This window comes from Pseudoliparis swirei, chromosome 22, assembly GCF_029220125.1.
Source record: "Pseudoliparis swirei isolate HS2019 ecotype Mariana Trench chromosome 22, NWPU_hadal_v1, whole genome shotgun sequence".
In the NCBI taxonomy this organism is placed as follows: Eukaryota; Metazoa; Chordata; class Actinopteri; order Perciformes; family Liparidae; genus Pseudoliparis; species Pseudoliparis swirei.
The window spans coordinates 13,827,409-13,848,071 of NC_079409.1; the positions used below are offsets into that span (position 1 = coordinate 13,827,409).

At 42.0% G+C, this 20,663-nt stretch overlaps 4 protein-coding genes across 7 annotated transcripts in view; 3 read left to right on the top strand and 1 right to left on the bottom strand.

The window, feature by feature from the left end:
• myh14 (myosin, heavy chain 14, non-muscle) overlaps positions 1-7,386 on the top strand; it is a 28,740-nt gene extending 21,354 nt beyond the window's left edge. The window contains exons 36-46 of one of the 3 annotated variants that reach the window (XM_056443605.1): positions 74-172; positions 259-471; positions 563-724; positions 809-937; positions 1,030-1,118; positions 1,198-1,321; positions 1,438-1,646; positions 2,141-2,249; positions 2,746-2,918; positions 3,113-3,136; positions 3,829-3,919. In XM_056443605.1, the coding sequence (XP_056299580.1) occupies positions 74-172; positions 259-471; positions 563-724; positions 809-937; positions 1,030-1,118; positions 1,198-1,321; positions 1,438-1,646; positions 2,141-2,249; positions 2,746-2,918; positions 3,113-3,125 (1,320 nt within the window). In that variant the 3' untranslated portion in view covers positions 3,126-3,136; positions 3,829-3,919. Of the gene's footprint in view, positions 1-73; positions 173-258; positions 472-562; positions 725-808; positions 938-1,029; positions 1,119-1,197; positions 1,322-1,437; positions 1,647-2,140; positions 2,250-2,745; positions 2,923-3,112; positions 3,137-3,828 lie in introns of those variants that run through there. The other 2 variants (XM_056443604.1, XM_056443606.1) reach the window with 2 other exon arrangements.
• LOC130212583 (uncharacterized) lies at positions 4,850-12,105 on the bottom strand. 2 transcript variants are annotated; one of them, XM_056443609.1, is made up of 4 exons: positions 11,738-12,105; positions 11,544-11,617; positions 10,561-10,750; positions 4,850-9,893 (listed from the first exon to the last, which is right to left on the bottom strand). In XM_056443609.1, exons 3-4 carry the CDS (start codon positions 10,746-10,748, stop codon positions 8,705-8,707), a joined length of 1,377 nt encoding a protein of 458 aa, XP_056299584.1. In that variant the 5' UTR covers positions 10,749-10,750; positions 11,544-11,617; positions 11,738-12,105; the 3' UTR covers positions 4,850-8,704. The 2 variants fall into 2 exon arrangements, with proteins under 2 accessions (XP_056299584.1, XP_056299582.1); XM_056443607.1 differs by lacking the exons at positions 11,544-11,617; positions 11,738-12,105 and having other exon boundaries at positions 10,561-10,893.
• Positions 12,106-13,128: 1,023 nt separating this feature from the next.
• si:ch211-120k19.1 (uncharacterized protein LOC563199 homolog) lies at positions 13,129-14,663 on the top strand. The gene is made up of 4 exons (XM_056444618.1): positions 13,129-13,450; positions 13,928-13,998; positions 14,097-14,126; positions 14,248-14,663. Exons 1-4 carry the CDS (start codon positions 13,129-13,131, stop codon positions 14,398-14,400), a joined length of 576 nt encoding a protein of 191 aa, XP_056300593.1. The 3' UTR covers positions 14,401-14,663.
• A 412-nt stretch (positions 14,664-15,075) lies between these two features.
• On the top strand, positions 15,076-20,656 carry rpl18 (ribosomal protein L18; the record flags this gene model as incomplete). Its single annotated transcript, XM_056443816.1, has 7 exons — positions 15,076-15,222; positions 15,880-15,966; positions 16,113-16,220; positions 17,935-18,033; positions 18,335-18,458; positions 19,843-19,912; positions 20,519-20,656. Coding segments are annotated over 7 exons (711 nt in total), but the record flags the coding sequence as incomplete, so codon positions are not given.
• Positions 20,657-20,663: the final 7 nt, after the last annotated feature.

Below are 20,663 nucleotides of genomic sequence, written 5' to 3' on the forward strand. Positions count from 1 at the left end.
AGCAGACAGTACAACTACTTCCATTATGTATCTGCGAATGCTGCCATTGATGCTCTTGTGTTTGTGTGTGTAGGAGGCCCAGGATCAGAGGGAGGAGCTGGAGAGGGCCAACAAGCAGCTCCGTTTGGAAATGGAGCAGCTCGTGAACCAGCAGGACGACGTCGGCAAGAGTGTAAGAATCTTCCTCTCGGGACTCCTTTGTCATCTCTCTATCTCAGTCTTCAGCGAGTCACCGCCTATCCTCTACCCCCGCATCAGGTCCATGAGCTGGAACGCACCCGCAGGACCTTAGATACAGAAGCCCAGAACCTGCGGGTCCAGACGCAGGAGCTGGAGGAGGAGCTGACGGAGGCGGAGAATTCGAGGCTGAGGCTGGAGGTCACCCTGCAGGCACTCAAGGCTCAGTTTGAGAGGGAGCTAAGCACCAGCGAGGAGAAGGGAGAGGAGAAGAGGAGGGCGCTCAGCAAACAGGTAGAGAGAGGAGGGAGAGAAGGGAACACGTGTTGTTGCTGTTCCCTTTCTCCAAATCACGCAAAACATTCTCATCCTCGTCCCCCGCCAGGTGAAGGAGCTGGAGATCCAGCTGGGGGAGGAGAGGACTCAGCGGTCTCAGGCGTCGTCGTCCAAGAAGCAGCTGGAGGCTGAACTCCAGGAATACGAGGCCCAGGTGGAGACCACCGGCCGCGGGAAAGAGGAGGCTGTGAAGCATCTCCGCAGGCTGCAGGTAAAGACATTTCCCCACGCATTAACATTCATTTTCCGTACTTGTGAATGTCTTTCATTCTCACGAAGTCTCTATTTGTTACAGAGTCAAATGAAGGAAATTCTGCGCGAGCTGGATGAAAGTAGGTTGGCTCGGGATGAGGTCATATCACTGTCGAAAGACAACGAAAAGAAGGTCCAAATTCTGGAAGCTGAAGTCCTGCAGTACACTGAAGTGCGTGTAATTAACTGAAACCCAACAGAAATCTGTAAATATAATGCTTTGAGTGGCTTTAACACCCTGTCTGCCTTCATGTGTGCGTGTAGGAGCTCGCTGTAGCCGAGAGGCAGAAGAGACAGGCTCAGCAGGAGAGAGACGAGGTGGCCGATGAGATGGTCAACAGCAGCTCAGGAAAGTTAGTACCACTTTACTTCACTGTTGTTGGTCGGTATCTGGACTTGTGTTGGTTCTACTCAAATATAATGTCTGTCCAGGACCGCAATGTTTGAAGAGAAAAGGAGGCTGGAATCGCGAGTCAGTCAGCTGGAGGAGGAGCTGGAGGAGGAACAGAGTAACTCTGAACTGCTGGTGGAAAGACAAAGGAAGGCTGCTCTCCAGGTACTGTAGATTTAACTACACACACACACACACACATCCGGCTCTCTCTATGTAACCTCTTGAAATGGCATGTGTGGCATGTAAGTTTCCTCACCGCTGCACTGTTTGCGTTCCAGGTGGAGACCATGACGGTGCAGCTGCAGGGAGAGAGGACGTTGGCCCAAAAGGCAGAAGCGGCTCGGGAGCATCTGGAGAGACAGAACAAGGATCTGAAGACCCGGCTGGGGGAGCTGGAGGGAGCAGTGAGGGGCAAGCACAGGCTCAGCGTCGCTGCCCTGGAGGCCAAGATAGATTCGATGGAGGAGCAGCTGGAACAGGAGAGACAGTGAGAGACTTTACATGTTACTGTAGTCATTTTCTCATGCAGTACCGATAAATTGACAAATATAAATGTATGAAATCTACATAAAAATGCAGGTACCCAAACTTGAAATAACATCATATTGGGGGAGAGATAACTAAAGCCACTCTGGCTCTTCCAGCTATATTGACCTCACACACCAGACACGATTTTAAACAACTTGTATTATAATAAACACTTTAAATTTAATGTGCCACTTTTAAAGGTTCTCTGTGTAGGATTTGATTGCAACAAACAGAAATGTCTGTGTGTGTGGAGAAGAACGACAGTTTGTTTTGTTCGTTGTAAGCTTCTGTACAGAAACATGTACAATGGTTTTGAATATTTTAAAAACAGTCCCAGTGGTAAATATGCAACGCAGATTTGTATTTATTAAATGTTTAAAACACAATTAGATGGGCATGTTTTGAATTGCTCAGTGCAACGTTTATCTTAAAATGAACATTTCCATCCCTCAGGGAACGAGCCATTGCCAACAAAATGATGCGGAAGACAGAGAAGAAACTGAAGGAGGTGATGATGCAGGGAGAAGACGAGCGAAGGCACGCAGACCAGTACAGAGAACAGGTAAGAAAAAGAACTTCATCCACAAGAGGACACACAGAAGAGTATAGCCATTACATATGAATCTAATGGGGGTCAGGGCAGCGAGGAACGCGGCTCTCATTGTGACCCACGGCACAAAGAGAGAGTTGAAATATCAACCCTGAAATGAGTGATTCCTCCAGCTCAATCCGACCTAATCCTAATACCACCCGGCATCTGCGTGTTCATTGGGAAGCTAGAGCGTATTCCACTCAGACAAAATCCATCGGCCCCAGCAGAGACACACTCCTCTACCAAAACATCATTGGTGATAATCTGCCAGGTTTAATCTGACTCATCATCCTTATCAGTCCTCCTGTTCCCGGGAATAATCTCTCTTTTTATACATCCGCCCCTTTCTCTTCTTGTTCCCCTCTTTCCTCCGATCTCTCGTCTCACCCTGACTTCTGCAATATGCTCCTTCCTTTTCCTCCTCTTCCCCTCCACCATGCCTTTTCTTCCTCCTTCCTCCTCCTAGCTGGATAAATCCATGGTCCGCCTGAAGCAGCTGAAGAGGCAGCTGGAGGAGGTGGAGGAGGACAACTCTCGCTCCAACGCCCAGAAGAGGAAGCTGCAGAGAGAGCTGGAGGAGCTCACCGACTGCGGTCAGAACAACGCAAGAGAGATAACCACTCTCCGCGGCCAGCTCAGGTAGACGTGTGTGTGTGTCTGTGCGTGCGTGTGTGTGTGTATTTTCTGTGCTTGAATTATAATTTGTTGTTTTGTTTGTTTTAACCCCCCATTAACTCAATATGATTTGTTTTGTTGTGCTCTTTTGTTGCATCCGTTTGTGTCCATCTAACACTGACAAACTGTCCATCTGTGTCCGTCACACCAACACTCAGCATCCCTGAATGAAAGACAGATCAGTAGGTCAATGTGTGTCTCATTGTATTGTGTAAGGGTGGAGGCCTCACGCACATTAAGTGTGTGTTTTTTATTGTTTACATTTTTGTTTTGCATTTCATCTGTGACCTGTATTATTACACTGTTATTTCGCTGGTTTCTTAAGAACTAAAAGCACTTTGAACAATTAGTCGTTTAATTTATTTGAATAGACAACAATCAATAAGTAATTAAATAATGTGTCAAGCAAAAAAAAAATTATCCCTGCTTTTTTAAAATCTGACAATTTGCTGCGTTCTTTGTTTGATACGTTTGTGAGTTGAGAAACTTTTGGTTGGAAAAAACGAGTCATCACTTTATTTCACTTTTTAGACCGAGCAATTAAGAATAGATGGGAGATATAACCGTGAATTAGCAGCCTTGATTTTAAGTAAGTAAATCATTTACATTCTGCGTTAATGGAAGGATTTCTTGTTTCTCTTTCTCAAAACCAAAACGTTTCCCCGTGGACGAACAGGATCTCAGGGACAAACCAGAGAAGCTTAAAAAGTCTCGGGTGCTTTGTATCTTCCAAAGGTCGTTTTCCAAAATCAAGAGTGCGTTGACTCATAATCAGTGTCGTAGATATTTTGGACCAATAAGGTGTTTTTTTTAGAAATGCACTGGACTGGCTCCTCCGCAGGACAAACTGTGACTCCGTCTCTCTTCCTGTCAGGCGTGCCGCGTTGCCGCTGGCGCTGCGTGGACGCCGAGCGCTGCTGGACGACCTCTCGTTGGAGAACTCGGACTCGGAGGAGCTCCCTGCCTCGCCGACCCCTTCCTCTGGACTCCCAGGGACCCCGACTCCCTCCTCCGAACACAGCCTGGACCCTCCGCCGCCGTACAGCGTCAACAACACAGTGACGCACACATAGACTCAGTTACCAACGTAACGCACACACACAAACACACACAGCCTGGACCACTCGGGGTGAAGGCGTAACACGCACATACATTTAAGATGAATACATCCGGCGCGATACCTGTAAAACAACGTCACTGCAAAACAGAAAAAAAGTGTAGAAATTAGATTTTACAAAGAAGCAACTGGAATTAATTCCTATTTTGTAACGAACTGTGACATAAATAATGACGACAAAGACTGGAACATTTCTACAATACATCTCTGCTGTGCATTTCTGATAAACTAAACTACATTTCCCAGAGTTCTGTGGGGAAAGTTGAGTTATTATCAACTAATTTCATGATGCTGTACAGTACTTGGAGGGCAGGAAACATTGTGGTGGGCTCGTCTTTTGCATTCGGAAGTATTTAAAAGCTTAAGCCATGTTTACCCCTTTGATGAGGAATATATAGATAGATAGATATTATTCATAAAGGACTGCTGGAGGGTGAAAATAAATATTTCTGAGAAATGTTGAGACAATCTGTTACATAAAGAAGTCAACAAGATAAGTCAAATACACACATGGAACGATGTGAGTTCTCACATGTTCAGAGAAATTTAAACAAACGTGGTTCAATTAACAAAAGAGAAATGGCAATTAGTAACCAATATTTAAGTAAACTTTTTATTGGAAATGTTTGATCAGAAACTGGGAAGCATTACACTAACTTCTATAATATATTACATCATTTTCATATAATTTGACAGATTTGTGTAAAGACAAATATTTGACCATTAAAAAAACAGTATGTTAGAGAAAGCGATAAGTAGTATTAAATAGTTTCTTTAACTAAAGTCTTAACATATTGCTTCAGAATTTGAATTTATATAATTTATATCCGATGGGAAATTATTGATCGCTGTTTTTTTGCAACTCTTCTCATCTTGTGGGAAAGCTGTTTATTCTGGTTATTCTGGTTATTCTGTTTATTCTGTTTATTCAGTTTATTCTGGTTATTCTGGTTATTCTGGTGCTGATGTCGGCCTGAACTGGTCAGTCAGTGTTGCAGCGTCGGGTCTCAGAGGTGAATTTGCATGGAATATCTTTCTGGTGGGAAACTGGTTTTACTGGTTTGTTGATGGTTACCACAGCAACATAACTAGAAGAAAAAACCTGGAGAACTTTATTAATGAATATCTTTTATCAAAAGCAGAATTAATTGCGACACTTTTTTGGTGAGGGGCGGGGGTAAGCATATTGTACATTGTAATTTTGATTTTTACTGATTATCTGTATAAATTATTGATCAAACAAAGCGTTTGTGTTTAACCAAATGGTGGGCGTATGGATGAGAAAAAGGGACTTAAATAAGTAGTCAATGTAGAGTAGCTGTAGAATAGATGACCGAAGTAGAGGATGTGAGCTTTCCTCTGTTCCTCAGTCGAAGGAACTCGATCACGGCTCCCCGTTCCTGTGTAACAACTCGAGACTCACAGCATTCAGATACGAGTCGTATTGGACTCAGAATGAGAGACAATGTTTTTGTGAAACCTGCTTTTGGTGATACATCTCAGCATGTTGTATTTATTGTTCAACAGACATTTTAACAGGTCTTTATTTTGTTTGAATACATTTTGTTCATGACCTTCTTCGGCACCCGTTTGCCTGTCACACCTTTACGGCTGTCCAGGAACTCGATGTGGTATCGAGACGTTGATGGAGACACACGTGGCGATGTTTTAAAGAAGTAGTGAAACGTTTTGGGAGATGTGCTCATCCGCTTTCTAGTGGAGAGGTGATGGTGCCACTTTCATGTCCGTACGGTAAACCTCAAGCTACAGTCAGCTTTTGATTAGCTTAGCTTAGCATAAAGACTGGGAGCCAATCAACTTGCGAGCATCTCTAAAGCTCACTCATTTTCAAAAACAAAGACGTTTAATTGTTAACGATGCAGTCAGCAGACACTCCAGGAAGTCCCTGCGCCAGGCTGAGAAATAATCTGGCATCTAGCCGCCCGCACACACACAGCATGACACTTTTTTTCCTACAGATAAAACAAGCGACGTCCAATGTGTCGACTAATGAGCTTTAGAGATGTCGGTCGTAGTTTTGTTGACCGTTTCCAGTCTTTGTGCTGAGCTCAGCGTCTTCTAGCTGTACAGCATCACATTTACAGACATGAGGATGATTTTCATCTTCTCTCTCGACAGAAAAAGGAAATAAGTCCCAAACGTAGATCTATCTCTTGAAATGATGAAGATTGTCACCGAAGCTTCAACGTTCAATTGGAACTAAAGGAAGATTAAGATAAATCACAAATGTTCTCTGAATGTCTTTGTGTTCTGGTGATATACAGGACTGTCTCAGAAAATTAGAATATTGTGATAAAGTTCTTTATTTTCTGTAATGCAATTAAAAAAACAAAAATGTCATGCATTCTGGATTCATTACAAATCAACTGAAATATTGCAAGCCTTTTATTCTTTTAATATTTAATAATTTTTTAATTGCATTACAGAAAATAAAGAACTTTATCACAATATTCTAATTTTCTGAGACAGTCCTGTATAATGTCGACTAGACGGCAACGGATTACTGATCCTGCCGGTGTTTACGGTTGATTCTCGGTGATCGGGGTTCATCTCTGCTGCCGCCCCTTCCTTCTGTTTAAATTGAACAGGTGTGTATTTTAAGGAAACCGCAATGCAAATCTGACTTCTGCTAAATGAGAACCGTAAGCGTGACACGCGTTGAGCTTAGTTTCGGCGTGCCAGGTTCACCACGAACCACGCCGAGTGATTGGTGGAGAAAGAGTCTGACTACTGGCGACATGTATTTAATGCTCTATTGAAGGGTTTTATCTTGGTTTTTTTCTGTTTGTACAATTATTTTTATTTTAGCGATATGCAACTGATTTATTTTGACGCTGTGTTTTGTTCATTCTTTTGAGATGTTGTGTAAACGCTGCACTTTACACATTACCACTGGAGATAGAAAGGAGCCGGCGGGGTCAGTGCACCACGGCGGCGCTGGCAGCTTGGAATTTATCTCAAGGAGGTCGACATGAAGCATTTAAGCCAAATGAGCTGACACGATCCGTCACTCCCAACTGTTAAATGTCGTATTCTCACACCGTGGCATCAACGTCTAAACGTGGCCATGATGTTCCCACCTTGATGGACCTGGAGACACGAGGTTTGAGCTGCTGGAACGAGATCGCCTGTGAGGCGAGACGGGTGCTTCTCCACGGTGTTAGGGCTCACTTTTTGTTTCTTTGTGGCTACTGTGGAACTTGAAATATTGTGGAAACAATGTTGTTTATTGTTTTAGCCTCTTTTTGTTATTGATGCTGCAATTATAAAACATCTGACTGGGGTTAACTTTAATATATGTCGTTGGTTTTGATCTTTGTGTGTTTCTTTGAGAGCTGAGCACATTTACGTCAATGCTGCTGTTTACACGTCACAAGGAAATGTTGCCCTATAACAGGTTTTACATCATCAATTTCTAAGATATGATGTATTGTTTTTAGATTAAATACAAAACTATAAAAAGTTGTTTAAAATACCTCAACCAACTACAACTAAAATGTACACATGACACATAAATGTAACATAATTAATATTCCATAAATATGCTGCAGAACATGCCCCCATATGACTAATGGTATAACACTCATAAATAAGAAGTACTTTTACTTGATACTTTCATTACAATTTTCTAATAATACATATGCATGACATTTTCAATGCGAGTCCATTACTTGTAATTTAATATTTTTATATTGCAGCACTTCAGTAAAGGATCTAAATACTTCCTCCATTACTTCTACACACAAACACAAAAGAAAGGAGGCGTTAGTGGTGTTATAACAGCATTTATCTTTCACATATTAACATTCTGAATATGTTTCACGACTTTAAACATCAACATTACACACTTATTATACCACTGTAATCAATACACAGATTGAGACACAGTAACAGTTTATAGCTCTCACTTAGTCACATAAAAGGTTTGGTGCAAAAAGGAAGCAAAAGAAAATAATTTGATGTGTATGTGAGTAGATATTTTCATAAACTGACATTCAATTGTGTTTAAACTATTAAAAAAATGCTGAATGTGTTGAATTTGAGGTTGAATCTGACACGTATTTCTAATTGATTTTAATTAATGCTTTCAGATCTTTTTGCTGCTAAGAACAAAACACGAGGCAATTGAATAAATGTAGTGCTGCTCCTTTACATACAATACAGAATAAAACGGTCATTAAATATAAAACTAAGAAGTATATTAGTGAATAGTATATATGTGATTGTCATTTTTTTAAATCATGTTTTTTGTATAATATAAGAACAAGAGTTCCCCCCTTTATTAAGTAAAGCTTTAAATGTCACAGTATTTACAACCACAACAAATGGCTTGAGATTTAACTGGAATGTTTTGACAGTGCACATCCTCAAAAGCTCTTGTTGGAGTCGCGTTGTCCGATTTGTACTGAAATGTTTTCAAATCACGACATTTAGGCATTAAAATTAAGGGTAAAATGCAAACAACACATTCAAATAAAAAAATGCTGCAAAGTATAAATGATGAGGAAAGCCCCCTTTGGATTGGTCGTGCCCTTCTATGAAATGAGGAAGAGATGGTCGGCACCCTTTCCACTGCTCCCTCACCTTCAACATTTAAGGAACAAACTACTCACTAAAAAGACGTGTTTTCCTCGCAGTCCAGTGACTTCCTGTCCTTTAAGATATCAGTGAACAGCCACCCCTCATGCGGCGGTGTGGGTATGGGGCGTCGCTCAGCATTATGAAGCGGGACAGAGAATGATTGAGCTACGCCCTCAAATGGTGTAAAATGTTGGTCACTATCACAATGTAGCAGCATGCAGGGGCTCTCCACCTGAGGATGCTGGTCCGCCTGCAGCTCGGAGGCGTGGTAGCTGAGCGACGTGGGGAACTCGTTTTGGAGGACGTCCGTCTCTTGGTTCGCTTTAAAATGGTTAAACTGTGTCTCCGCAGCGACTTCATTTTGTTTGGGTGCCTGCGAGCTCCTCTGATCACTCTGCACCTGGTTTCCATGACAACTGTATTGACATCTGTCATCACCTGTGTCACATGGTAGTTCCTCCATCTCGCATCTGTTGCTATAACCTTGTGACCGATCTGCAAATCCCTCATCATCAGCACCGACTTCCTTCCCGGCGTCACCTCGGCATGCGTCGATACTTTGAAAAGAGGCCTCTGCATCCGAGCCGCCTCCGGAGTCCTGACTGCCGACGCCGAACAGATCCATGATGTCTGTCCACCGACTCTCTGAAATGCCAGCGGCGCTCTTCTCGTCCTGCATGCAGGTTGAGATGTCAGTGAACATCTGGATCGAGAAGTCGCCCAAGTCGAGAGATAACGGAGAGAGGGAAGGAGAGGCGTCCACATGTTGGACGGAGTCCCGCTGAGCTGCTCCAGAGTCTCCTGAGACGCTGCTGGAGGCCTTCAGAGGACTTTCATCGTCGCGACACTCTGCCTGAAGGAGCTCTGCCCCGGGCTGATAGGCTGTTCTTCTTAGGGAGCTCATAGTTGATGATGAGGATGATAGTTGATTTCTCGTCTCTTTTTTCTGTTTCTCTTTGCTCTGGTTGTTCTTTCTCGCAGTGCAAGCGGCGCGCTGTGATTTGGGGTGTCGTTTCCAAAGATGTCCCAAGTCTGGCTGCTTCTTTTCACTGGTTTCAGCTTCCTGTGAGGCAACAGAGGCGTCCCTCCTGGTCTTAGAGATGCCATCTACGTCCGCGTGAGCGCTGCATGTATCAGGCTCTTGTAGATAACCACCTTGTGGGCTACCCGGCTGGTCAAATGCCAGCCGATGCTTCGCTGCCTCAATGTCTGCAAACTTTCTGTTGAGAGAAACAGACGAGGAGAAAAACACGTTCTGTGTAACCTCAAAAGAATAAATCTACATTTTAGGGACAAATCATATTGCTTTCTTGCCGAGAGTTAGAGGAAAAGATTAATACCACTCTCATGTCTGTTAGCAGGTCAGCTTAGCACAAATACTGTTACAGCCCGGCTAGGAGTAAACTAGCCGGGCTCTGTCCAACGGTTAGCGACATAACCTGCCGACCATCAACACGGTACATTTGAACATGTTTTAATCTTTCTTTAATCTATGGAAATAAAAAAAAGTTTAAAAAAGGTTGTGGTTTTACAGAGTGTTACTAGCAGGGGGTTTCTTGGCCGGGTGCAGTGGCAGTTGGTGTTTGTGCTAAGCTAACCGGTAGCTGGATGTATCTTCATGTTCACCAGATAAGGGAGCGGTGTTGGGCTTCTCATCTAACGCCCACAAAAATGGGAATAATTGTATTTCCCCAAAATGTCAAACGTTGACCCTAAAAATGAAGCAATGGCAACCCGCTCATTTGTAGCCAAGAGTGATTCTTCTGTGTCAGATTTTTTTATTTGAAGTATTTTCAGAGCCACTGAAGAAAAGAATCCTGTTTAACATAAGCACATTTAGAAAAATCGGAAAAAATAAACACAATGTTCATCGATGCTTCCACACACCTCTGGATCATGTTGTGCAGGAAGCGACGGTGGTTGACCTGTCGTTTGGACGGACGGTTCTCCCGAGGTTTCTGCAGAGTCCTCATCATGTGACCCGCTGCTGAAGTTACAAAGGTGTAGAGGTCACGACCCCACGGGACACCTCTCTCCAACCCGGGCTCAAGTGTCACAGAACATGAGGGTCGCATGGCTGAAAGAGAGAGGGTGGGAGTCGAGAGATACGTTGAAAGAGAAGGAGACATAAAAGGAGGAAGACAGGAAAGGGGAAAGAAAGATGAAAAAAGACAATACTGTGTTTATCAGATCAAGAGAATTTCACTTTGAGGGATTCAACATGAGAAAAATGCCATTGACCTCTAACATTTATTATGCATTTTCATAAATATTACCAATCTAAAGCAACCTAACCGTGCATATATCTCTTGAAAATAAACTATTTTCAACATAAAGGAGACTGTTGTCTTATTTACACGTTAAACCTTTTAACTTTTACATTTTTGGCTATTTTACCTTGAAAAAACACATTTCAGAGTGAAACAATTGTAGTTCGTTACTCTGCAGATGACACAAAACATGCTGAGTTTAAAACATGCAAAGCTTTGCTAACGGTTAATCTACTCAACAGATTTACCAAAAACCAGCTGCAACATAAAAGCCTGCTGACACATTAACTGCAATACTTACCCAATAATATACATGTGACATGAATAGTAATACAACAACTATATCAGCCATTTTATTCCTAAAACATATGACTAATTATGTTTTACTTCTAAGGTAAATATATATTTACTTCAAATTTGGAAATTTAGGACTTGTCCATGTAATAAAGTATTCTTTACATTGTGGTATTTCTACTTGTTCTGTAGTAAAAGATCAGAATACTTCACCATCTGTACTGTTAGACTAGAAGATTGAAACATTGGTTTTGTTTGTTCCATTAAGTTTAGCTCACGATAAAAATCTGATAAAATCAGGTTTACCTTCTTCCTTGTCTTGGCTGTGTCTCCGTCTTGTCCGACTGACTGCACTGACGACTCAGCTGGACGGCGGCGGGCTGCCTCAGAGGGAGAGAGACGTGCGGTCATTTAATTGCTGATGTATGTCTTTGCATGTATTGTGTGTGTCTGCCTGTGCAAATTAAGTCAAGTGACACAAGCGTCCAATGCAAATCCACCTCTTTTTTTCCAGCAGCATGAATAGAAAACGACTTGGCGAATTGATTGCGGTACAGGAAGTGAGAAACGATGGGAGGCTCTGAAAGGAAAAAGGCAATTATCTGAGTAGTCAACGGCTCGTGGACTTGTGGGCACACGTCTCCATTGTGTGTCTCACTAAAGGCAGCTTGTGAACTACTGGGAGACACACACCCACGAGTTGAGGCAGTTAACAAGTTAATTGATCAGCTTAAACTCTGGCTCTAATGATCACATTCTCAGAGGGAAGAGCTAAGATGGTTGCTAGTGGCTTTAATTGACCTTTAAAATTCAATCGCGAACCTTCCTCCTACAGAACTGAACATATGGCAGCAGCTGGGAGCCGAGATGGGCGGGCCTTTTCACAAAGATTCAGATGAAGAGTAATAATAAAAGTCTTTGTGCATTTGCTTTTATTTTTGCTTACACTTTTTAAAAGGATCTCACTCTGATATTCAGTTGAGTGTGATGTAGTATATTTTCTGACACCCCACAGAGCAATGTGTCTTTATGTTTCTTCTTAAATGTGTTATTGTGACTGGTTAACTGTATTATTTTGTATGCTAGATTTTTTTTTGGCTTTTCAAATCTAGAGTCTTCCTTCTTAACTCTTATAAAAGAAACATTTTGTGTATTTATGGGGCTTTACTCAAAGCATGGCAGCATTGCTGCAGGAGTGCCATCTATTTATAGTGACACCACATGTGCCTCCGACCAGAGAGCTGCGCCGTAAACCTGCTGCCGGTCTCAACTCCAGCACACCACCAAGTGAGAAAGATCAATGGCGAGTTGCATTTATTGTTCCACACAGATGTGACTCAAGTGGCTTTTATCCTCATGATGAGTTATATGTGCAGTGGACAAAGCAACTGGAGGTTCAATGAGGTATATACCGACGCACAAAACAGATCGACGGACCTCTTCCTGCGGTGGTTTCTCACATGTTATTTTCGCTTCTCCAGCGGGCTGACAAAGGTCTTATCACTCGTTTTCTACAGAAGTGGCAGAACTTTGAACCATTGAGAAGACCTTCATCTCAGCTCCTCCTCCTCCAACAGAACCAATCAGAAAGGAGCTTTGTGTCTCTTTGGCTTTGGACATAGAAGGAGGGGGTGAGAAGAGCTCCACTAAAAAGGTAGGTTTAACTTATTCTTGGGTCAAAGCTGGACATTAGAGAGGTTTTAGTAGTAGTGAGTGGCACACATTATGTCATGTTATTTTGGCCATCATTGCTAATTTCAATTAACATCTGCTTAATTTGTGTATATGTTTATTTAAAGCATTCCTCACCTAAATGACCATACATTAAATCAGTCAACCATAGAGGCTTTATTGTATTTGCATTGAATTGTCTCTCATCAGAGTTTGCACCATGAACCGGGCCTGGGCTGTGTTCAAGGCTCATCCGTACATCAGCAACATCCTGGGATACACAACGCTGTTTGCCTCTGCGGACCTCATACAGCAGCGTGTGCTGGGCGGGAAACACGCTGCAGGAGACTCAGCCGGCATCAACTGGTGTCAGACGGCTCGAGTGGCAACTGTCGGCTTCTGTTTCCATGCCAACTTCAACTACCACTGGCTCCGAGGGCTGGAGAGGATGCTGCCCGGAGGCGGCGTGAAGGCAGTGATGGGGAAAGTTGTGGTGGATCAGCTGATCGCGGCTCCTCTCACTATCAGTGCCTTTTATATTGGTATGTGAAGGACAAAGCTTCTTCGTGTCATGAATAAAATACTCTCACTATTTTGGCAAAGAGCATTTAGGGAAATAGCTAAAATAATCCCACGTATTTTAAACCCCAAAAATCAGAATCACCATGAAAAGATGTAGCTGTTGTATTATATGTGTTAATGTCAAATGTCCTCTTCATGTCATGAAGCTCTCCTCTTATTCTGAAGATAGTGTCCTAAACTGTAGCCACAGCACCGATATGTTCGTTTTTGTGAGCTCCTCTGACCTTTTTTCCCAGGAAAGTGTAAAGAACTTATTCGGAATTGATGATGATAAGAAATGAAGTGTTGCATATTTACTTTTTTACTACATCTCACAATACCCCCCAACACCCCCCACACACACACACACTTATGAATCAGATATGTATTACTCAAAATTGGTTTAAACAAGCTTTCCGAGATGGATCAAATATCTAACAGCCACCTCTACCTTTTAGGTTTAAGTCTATTAGAAAACAAAGATGACCCGCTTGAAGACTGGAGACAGAAATTCTGGACATCTTACAAGGTGCCGTAGACCGTAGATTATAATTTATTCCTAATGCCATGCACAACATCTCTCTGTCTGTCTATTTATCTATGATCCTCTTCTGGCCCTCTCTTTAGACTGGAGTGGTATTTTGGTCAACAATGCAGGTGTGATCTTCTCATTCATCCCATCATTGGTCACTTGCAGCCCCCAGATTCACAGACAAGTACATATACAGTACCAATACAGATAAACAATGATGATTTTTCATCTCTTCTTCCATCTCAGGCAGTGAACTTTTCCCTGGTCCCCCCTGTGGCACGGACAGTGTTTCTGGGAGGCATCTCACTGGCTTTCACTATCTTCCTGTGTAACCTCAGACAGCAGAGTGACAACAAACCTGAACAAACTGGAGAGAACTCCAATGACTGCGACATTTGAAAAGGTTTATTTAAGGGCATACTATTGTGAAAGCCATTAACTGCAAAAACAATAGAACAAGATAACGGTCACATATCTGTGTATCAGCCTGCATGGGTTATTGTTCAGCTGTAATTTTGACTTCCCTGTCTGCTGACAGAATACTTTATCGAAATGTGAATGACAATTATCCAGCAGCTGTTATTATTTTTTGTACCTGCGTGATTAATAACTTTATTGATTTTCCCCTAGACTTTAGCCAATAAAAGTGAAGTAAAAAGCTATTGTTAATTTTTTTCCAACGATGATTCTTCTTTAAAAAAAATATTTTATTAATTTATATAATTGAATAATTAGCTCCTTCTGTCATAAACTACCTGAAACAGAACTTATATATTTGTTGGTACCTCATGTTGATGGAGACGATGTTTAACAGAGCAGACACTATTTATTGCATGAAGATTAGAAGTTTGGATGAATTGCATTGTAAATGTCAGTATTTAACAGGTCAGGACAGAGCAGGTCTAATAATCGATTAATAATAAAATAGCATAATAATGGGGGATTTACATTTATTCATAATGTATTGATAGATAATTTAGTACGCATAATTACTATATTTATAATGTATGCTTATTTGCAAACTTTCCATTAATGGCTTAGGGACCCCAACAATAGGCCAGAAAAGTCAAATGAGTGGTACACTTTTCTTCTCCACCACTGGAGGCGCTGTCTCGCAGGAAGTGCCCGCTCTGTGACCAATCAGAGACCCGAGATTTCAGCCCAGTGTTTATCGCGAGACCTCAGCTCTTCCTTTTCCCTTTTCGATCTGAGCCCAAGATGGTAGGTACCGCTAGCAGACAATGTTGATTACAATAGTTTGACTATCCACGGCCATCCTCTGAATTAAAACATCTCATGTTCATAGTGGCGTTCTCTTTTTGTTTTAAACACAATTCGCGTTACAGTCCCGGCAAGATTTCTTGTTATTAGAGCATGTAAATGATACTTGCTTCACGTCACCCTGGTTGATGCCGATGTGGTGTCGTCCAGCAGCCGCTTCACGTCTCACAATGAACCAGAAACGAGCTATAAAAGCGGTTCAGGGAGCGGAATATCATGCTCATGTTTTCTATTTGCGCCAAATGTAACTTTAGTTCCCACATGTCAAATTCAGACTCTTAAACCTCACCGTTCGTTGGTTGTGTCGCTCGTGATGGCAGCTAGCAGCTAGCGGTGGAGTCAACGTGTGAACTGGCCTGAGACGACGTTTCGTGTTGAGCTTCATGTTACTCAAGAGACGATATTGTTTTTATTAGCGTCGGAAATATAGATTCTGCTCGTAGTTTACCCTTTTTGTTTTGGAGATTTCAATGTAAGGATAGCTGTGGAGCCTGAGCGCCCCTAGTCTCAGTGTTGGATTTAAGATTATACTTTAGGAGCAGGTTGATGTATTATCGCTATTTCTTGTGTATTCATGTCTTTTGTTTACTTTTCAAGGGAGTTGACATCAGACACAACAAGGACCGTAAGGTGCACAGGAAGGAGCCAAAGAGCCAGGATATCTACCTGAGACTCCTGGTCAAGGTAACTTATATTTACGTATTATACTTCACTCATTGGAATAAAACCAATAGTAGACACAGTTATTCTTGTCATCTTATCACAGTAACTTCTCAGTTGCTGTTCCTACCTGGAATGGCATTTCTAACCCTCCTGCTTGGTTCTTACAGTTGTACAGGTTCCTGGCCCGTCGCTCAAATGCTCCTTTCAACAAGGTCGTCCTGAGGAGGCTCTTCATGAGCCGGAGCAACAGGCCACCCATCTCCATCTCCCGCCTGGTCAGTTCTCACTTCTCTCTCATCCTGCCCACCACTTCTGAATTCTTTTGGTTGGTCTTATTAGGTCGGCTGTAGCTCAGTGGGGAGAGTGGTTGTCCCGTAACCGCACGGTACCCGGCTCGTTCCCCGCTCTCCCCATAGTTGCATGTCGAAGTGTCCTTGAGCAAGACACTGAACCCCCAGTTGCTCCTTGGGCGCTTCACTGCAGCCCAAGTAAGAATGAGTCCAAAGCTTCCCCACAGAGATCAATAAAAGATATATTATTAGATATGTTAACTAATATATAAAGACTAATCAATTTTTGATGGACTACTTGGTTTAAGTAAAGAAAAAGATGTAGTGACGTATGCTCTGACTTTCATAATGTCATTTGGATTTGGGTTAACAAAATTGGATAGAACTAGGGTCAGTGTTCAGGGCTCCAGACTAACTTTTTTTACTAGGAGCACAGTGGCCCCTAACTTAAAATTTTAGGGGCGCAAACAGAAAATTTAGGGGCGCACACTATAAATCGACTTGCAAAGTTTTCCCATCATTTTTACTGTATTACTGATAAATAATTTGACAATATACAATCTTATGCCTGTTTGCCTTCATGAACTGCAAAAAATTCACAACAGAGAACTCTTCAGAAGTTACTGTATTGAGTTTAAACATATTTTAAGAGAAAACATACCTTGAGCATGTGCATGTTGCACTTCGATGTGGCCAATCAAAACATTTATTGGTTTCTAGAGCTGCACCGATCAGGTTTTTGGTGCCGATCACCGATCACTGAAATCAGTATCTGCCGATCCGATAATACCGATCACCGATCATGGTGTTGATTGAAGCATTCTATTTATTGTGTAGCATTATTGCTATGAGGACTATGAGGAAATACATATATAAAGCAACTCAAACATTAAATAAATTACCGATTTCTTTAAACATTTAGGACTTTTACAGCTAAATCTCAGAAACGATCTATAAAGATACAAAATCAGTTCATTGTTTACTTTTATATGTTCGCGTATTTGTCGACATCTTATTTTGAAAAACGGATGTTGTTTCACGTGGTTCTTTCCGCTAACTTTGCAAAACCGGATGTTGTCACTTAAATCCTTCCGCTAACTTTATCAAAACCCTCGCGCGCTCCTGATCCAATGCGTTTACCGTGAACATCAGTCTATAGGGGCAGACATGTGAGAGTCGGCTGAGTTGACCCAGTGATTCAACTCGGGGGACGGGAACGCTGCTCGGTGGTGAGGATCCCCTCTGACCTCTCACTCTGCGGCCCTCTGCTGCGGTGCGCCTCTTTTCACACATTAGCCCCCCCGCTCTCACACACAGGCCAGCCTTCTTCTTCGGTTTTCGTCTCCTTTCTTCTTCTTCTGGAGTTAATGTCGGTTAGCAAACCAGTCATTCAGGCATTACCGCTAACTATAGTGGGCTGAAGTGTAGAACAAGTTTGTCAGCAACAAAAATATTTAATAAAAAAAAAGAAAAATCTGCTAATTTACTGGTCGCGCATGCGCGAGTTGATGAAAAATTTACTCGCACTGTGTCTAATTTTAGGCGCAAAATGCGACCATTTGGTCGCAGTCTGGAGCCCTGGTGTTCATGGTCTTCCCCCAATCAGAAGTCCTAATGTTGGCGGTGTTTCGGCCCTGTCAGTTGTTTAGATATGCGATCATGTTTGCTGAATTTCTGACTTTGCTTCCATTGCATCCAGATCCGTAAAATGAGGATGCCCGGCCGTGAGAACAGAACCGCTGTTGTTGTGGGATCAGTTACTGATGATGTCAGGATCCAGGATATCCCCAAGCTCAAGGTAGCGCCTTATTTTATTTTTTTGAATGACAGACTTCCCCTAACAGCAACCCCAGAAATATATATTTATATCTCCGCATTATTTATAACCTGTATATCATGTATTTATTATGATACTCTCTGTTGCACTTCTGGTTAGATGCCAAACTGCATTTCGTTGCTCTGGACTTGTACATGTGTAATGACAATAAAGTTGAATCTAATCTAATATGTATTAAAAACAACTCGGGATTATCTCTCAACGCTGGGTAGTCTGTGACGGTCTCTAAAATAGTCCTTGTGTTTTGTCTTTTCTCCTACAGATCTGCGCTCTGAGGGTAACAGATGGTGCCCGTCGCAGAATCCTAAAGGCAGGCGGTCAGGTGATGACCTTTGACCAGCTGGCTTTGGCTTCTCCCAAAGGACAAGGCACAGTGCTGCTGTCGGGTAACTACAAATTGCTTCTATTCATATTATTATTATCCCGGGGTGCATCAGAGACAATAAAGTAAGCCAGCGCTGTCCCAAAGGTGCTGGGGGAACTTTGTCCACCAAGGTGGTCTACAAATCAGGCTCACATTTATTACAAATGTAATCCTGTAACGTAGTCAGTTGAGAATGGCAGGTAAGATTTATCTCAGGGCTACTTGTGCTACTTATATGCAATTATATGTGCAAGGATTGGCTAAAAGGCCCTTTTATTCCAAATTTCTGTTGTAATGTCAATGTGACGGAGCTCCCTCACGCCATACCTCGTCAATTCAATTCCATTTTTCAATTACATTCAGTTTATTTGTATAGCCCAATTTCACAAATTACAAATTTGTCTCGGAGTGCTTTACAATCTGTACACATCGACATCCCTGCCCCAAAGCCTCACATCCGATCAGGAAAAACTCCCAAATAACCCCTCGAGGGGGGAAAAAGTGAAGAAACCTTCAAGAGAGCAACAGAGGAGGATCCCTCTCCAGGATGGACAGGTGCAATAGATGTAATGTGTACAGAAGGACAGATTTAGAGTTTAAATACATTCAATGAATATGACAGAGTGGATGAATAGTTCATAGTAGGCGTATTCCACGATTGAGACCTCCACGATCCATCTGGCAGATGTCAACATGTCATGCGTGTTTCGGTTTGTTATCCTGCAATTCGGTCAGACCGTTTTTAGTTCTTCACTGAGCTGTCCAGAAGATGTTCGTCTGCCTGACTCCATGTGAATGCACCATTATGAAAGCATGTTTTATCTGCACTATGCACTGATGGTTGGCAATTGATTACTAGCTAAACACAATTTACGCTTTGTTTTATTTATTGAGTACTAGTTCATTTGAATTTGTCTGACTTAAGAAACCGTCATGTCTCAACGTCATATTCTATATGACAGGCTTCTCCTTTTTTAAAGTGCTAATCTCCCAAATGCTAAAAACCGCAGCATTGAGTGCGAGTGAGTTTCCTGGAAATTATCCCCAAAAAATTCACCTGTAAACACACGGTATATGGATATCCATATACGTCCAAAATAAAGCAATGGTGCTCAGTTGCCAAGACTGCAAATTAGCTTGTCACAAGTGAACGTCGGTAGATTAAGAATTTTAAAGGTATTCTTTTGGAAAGTCGTTTCAGATTTAGTTTTTAATCTATTGACCTAAACTGTTATATAAACCACTCATCGAATCTTAAACTTTCAAAACTAATTTGAATGTTGTGCTTAATTAAATTGCTGCCATGAATGTATACACGTGCTAAATGTGGAACATTATATTTATTAAATACCATGTTTGATCAATGGTGTTTATTTACTTTTAATTATAACGTGTTTGTTTTTCAGGACCCCGTAAAGGCAGAGAGGTGTACAGGCACTTTGGAAAGGCCCCTGGAACTCCCCACAGCCACACCAAGTATGTGTATAGTTGGTTCTGTTGTCAAACACAAAGCAAAATGTTTGCATTACGCTGTCGCAACAAACTTAGTTGGACCAGAATATCCATCAATCTACCAGGCTACCAAACTGGCCCAAATAGACAAAGGTTTTCTTATAGAAACTGCACTTGGAAAAGAAAGGTTTATATATTCAGCATTCAACGTGGTCCGATAGTCTCGTCAAAAAGGTTATATACAGCATTTGTCTTGTGCTTTTCCTATTGTAACATGTACAATTACTTTATGGTAAAAGGCCTATAATGTCTGGCTGAATCCCTATGCTTAAAATAGTTTTTTTGTATACTCTAAAGCTGCACCTCCTTTTCTAAAACTGACAAGAAACCCAAACCATATCTTGGTTTTTATCAGTGTCAGAACAGAGTGAGGAGTTATTTGGCCCCAAAGTAAGAGGTGGAAGATGTTTAATGACGACTCGTGGACCATATTATTGAATGTAAATAGTGTGTTAGGTTCACTTTGTGGCCATTTGTAAAGCAGCTTTGGTGGAGCCAAGATTACTTATACATACATTATATCTACAATTGTATTGTGTGATTTTATACTAAACTATTCCTCTTTTCCAGGCCCTACATCCGCTCCAAGGGCAGGAAGTTCGAGAGAGCCCGTGGTCGCAGAGCCAGCCGAGGCTACAAGAACTAGTCTGTGTCTGTGTATTTGTTTTCCATGCAATCTGATAGAAATAAAAGATGGACTGTACAAAACTTGTTG

What these genes read in the sequence shown, in the direction of transcription:
- LOC130212583 (XM_056443607.1), bottom strand. Translation starts at nt 10,802, where the DNA reads ATGTCTCCTTCTCTTTCAACGTATCTCTCGACTCCCACCCTCTCTCTT. An exon ending in CTGCACAACATGATCCAGAG is followed by an intron (nt 9,894 to 10,560) that starts GTGTGTGGAAGC and finishes TTCTCTCAACAG; the next exon opens with AAAGTTTGCAGACATTGAGG.
- si:ch211-120k19.1 (XM_056444618.1), top strand. Translation starts at nt 13,129, where the DNA reads ATGAACCGGGCCTGGGCTGTGTTCAAGGCTCATCCGTACATCAGCAAC. An exon ending in AATTCTGGACATCTTACAAG is followed by an intron (nt 13,999 to 14,096) that starts GTGCCGTAGACC and finishes CCCTCTCTTTAG; the next exon opens with ACTGGAGTGGTATTTTGGTC. An exon ending in TATTTTGGTCAACAATGCAG is followed by an intron (nt 14,127 to 14,247) that starts GTGTGATCTTCT and finishes CTTCCATCTCAG; the next exon opens with GCAGTGAACTTTTCCCTGGT.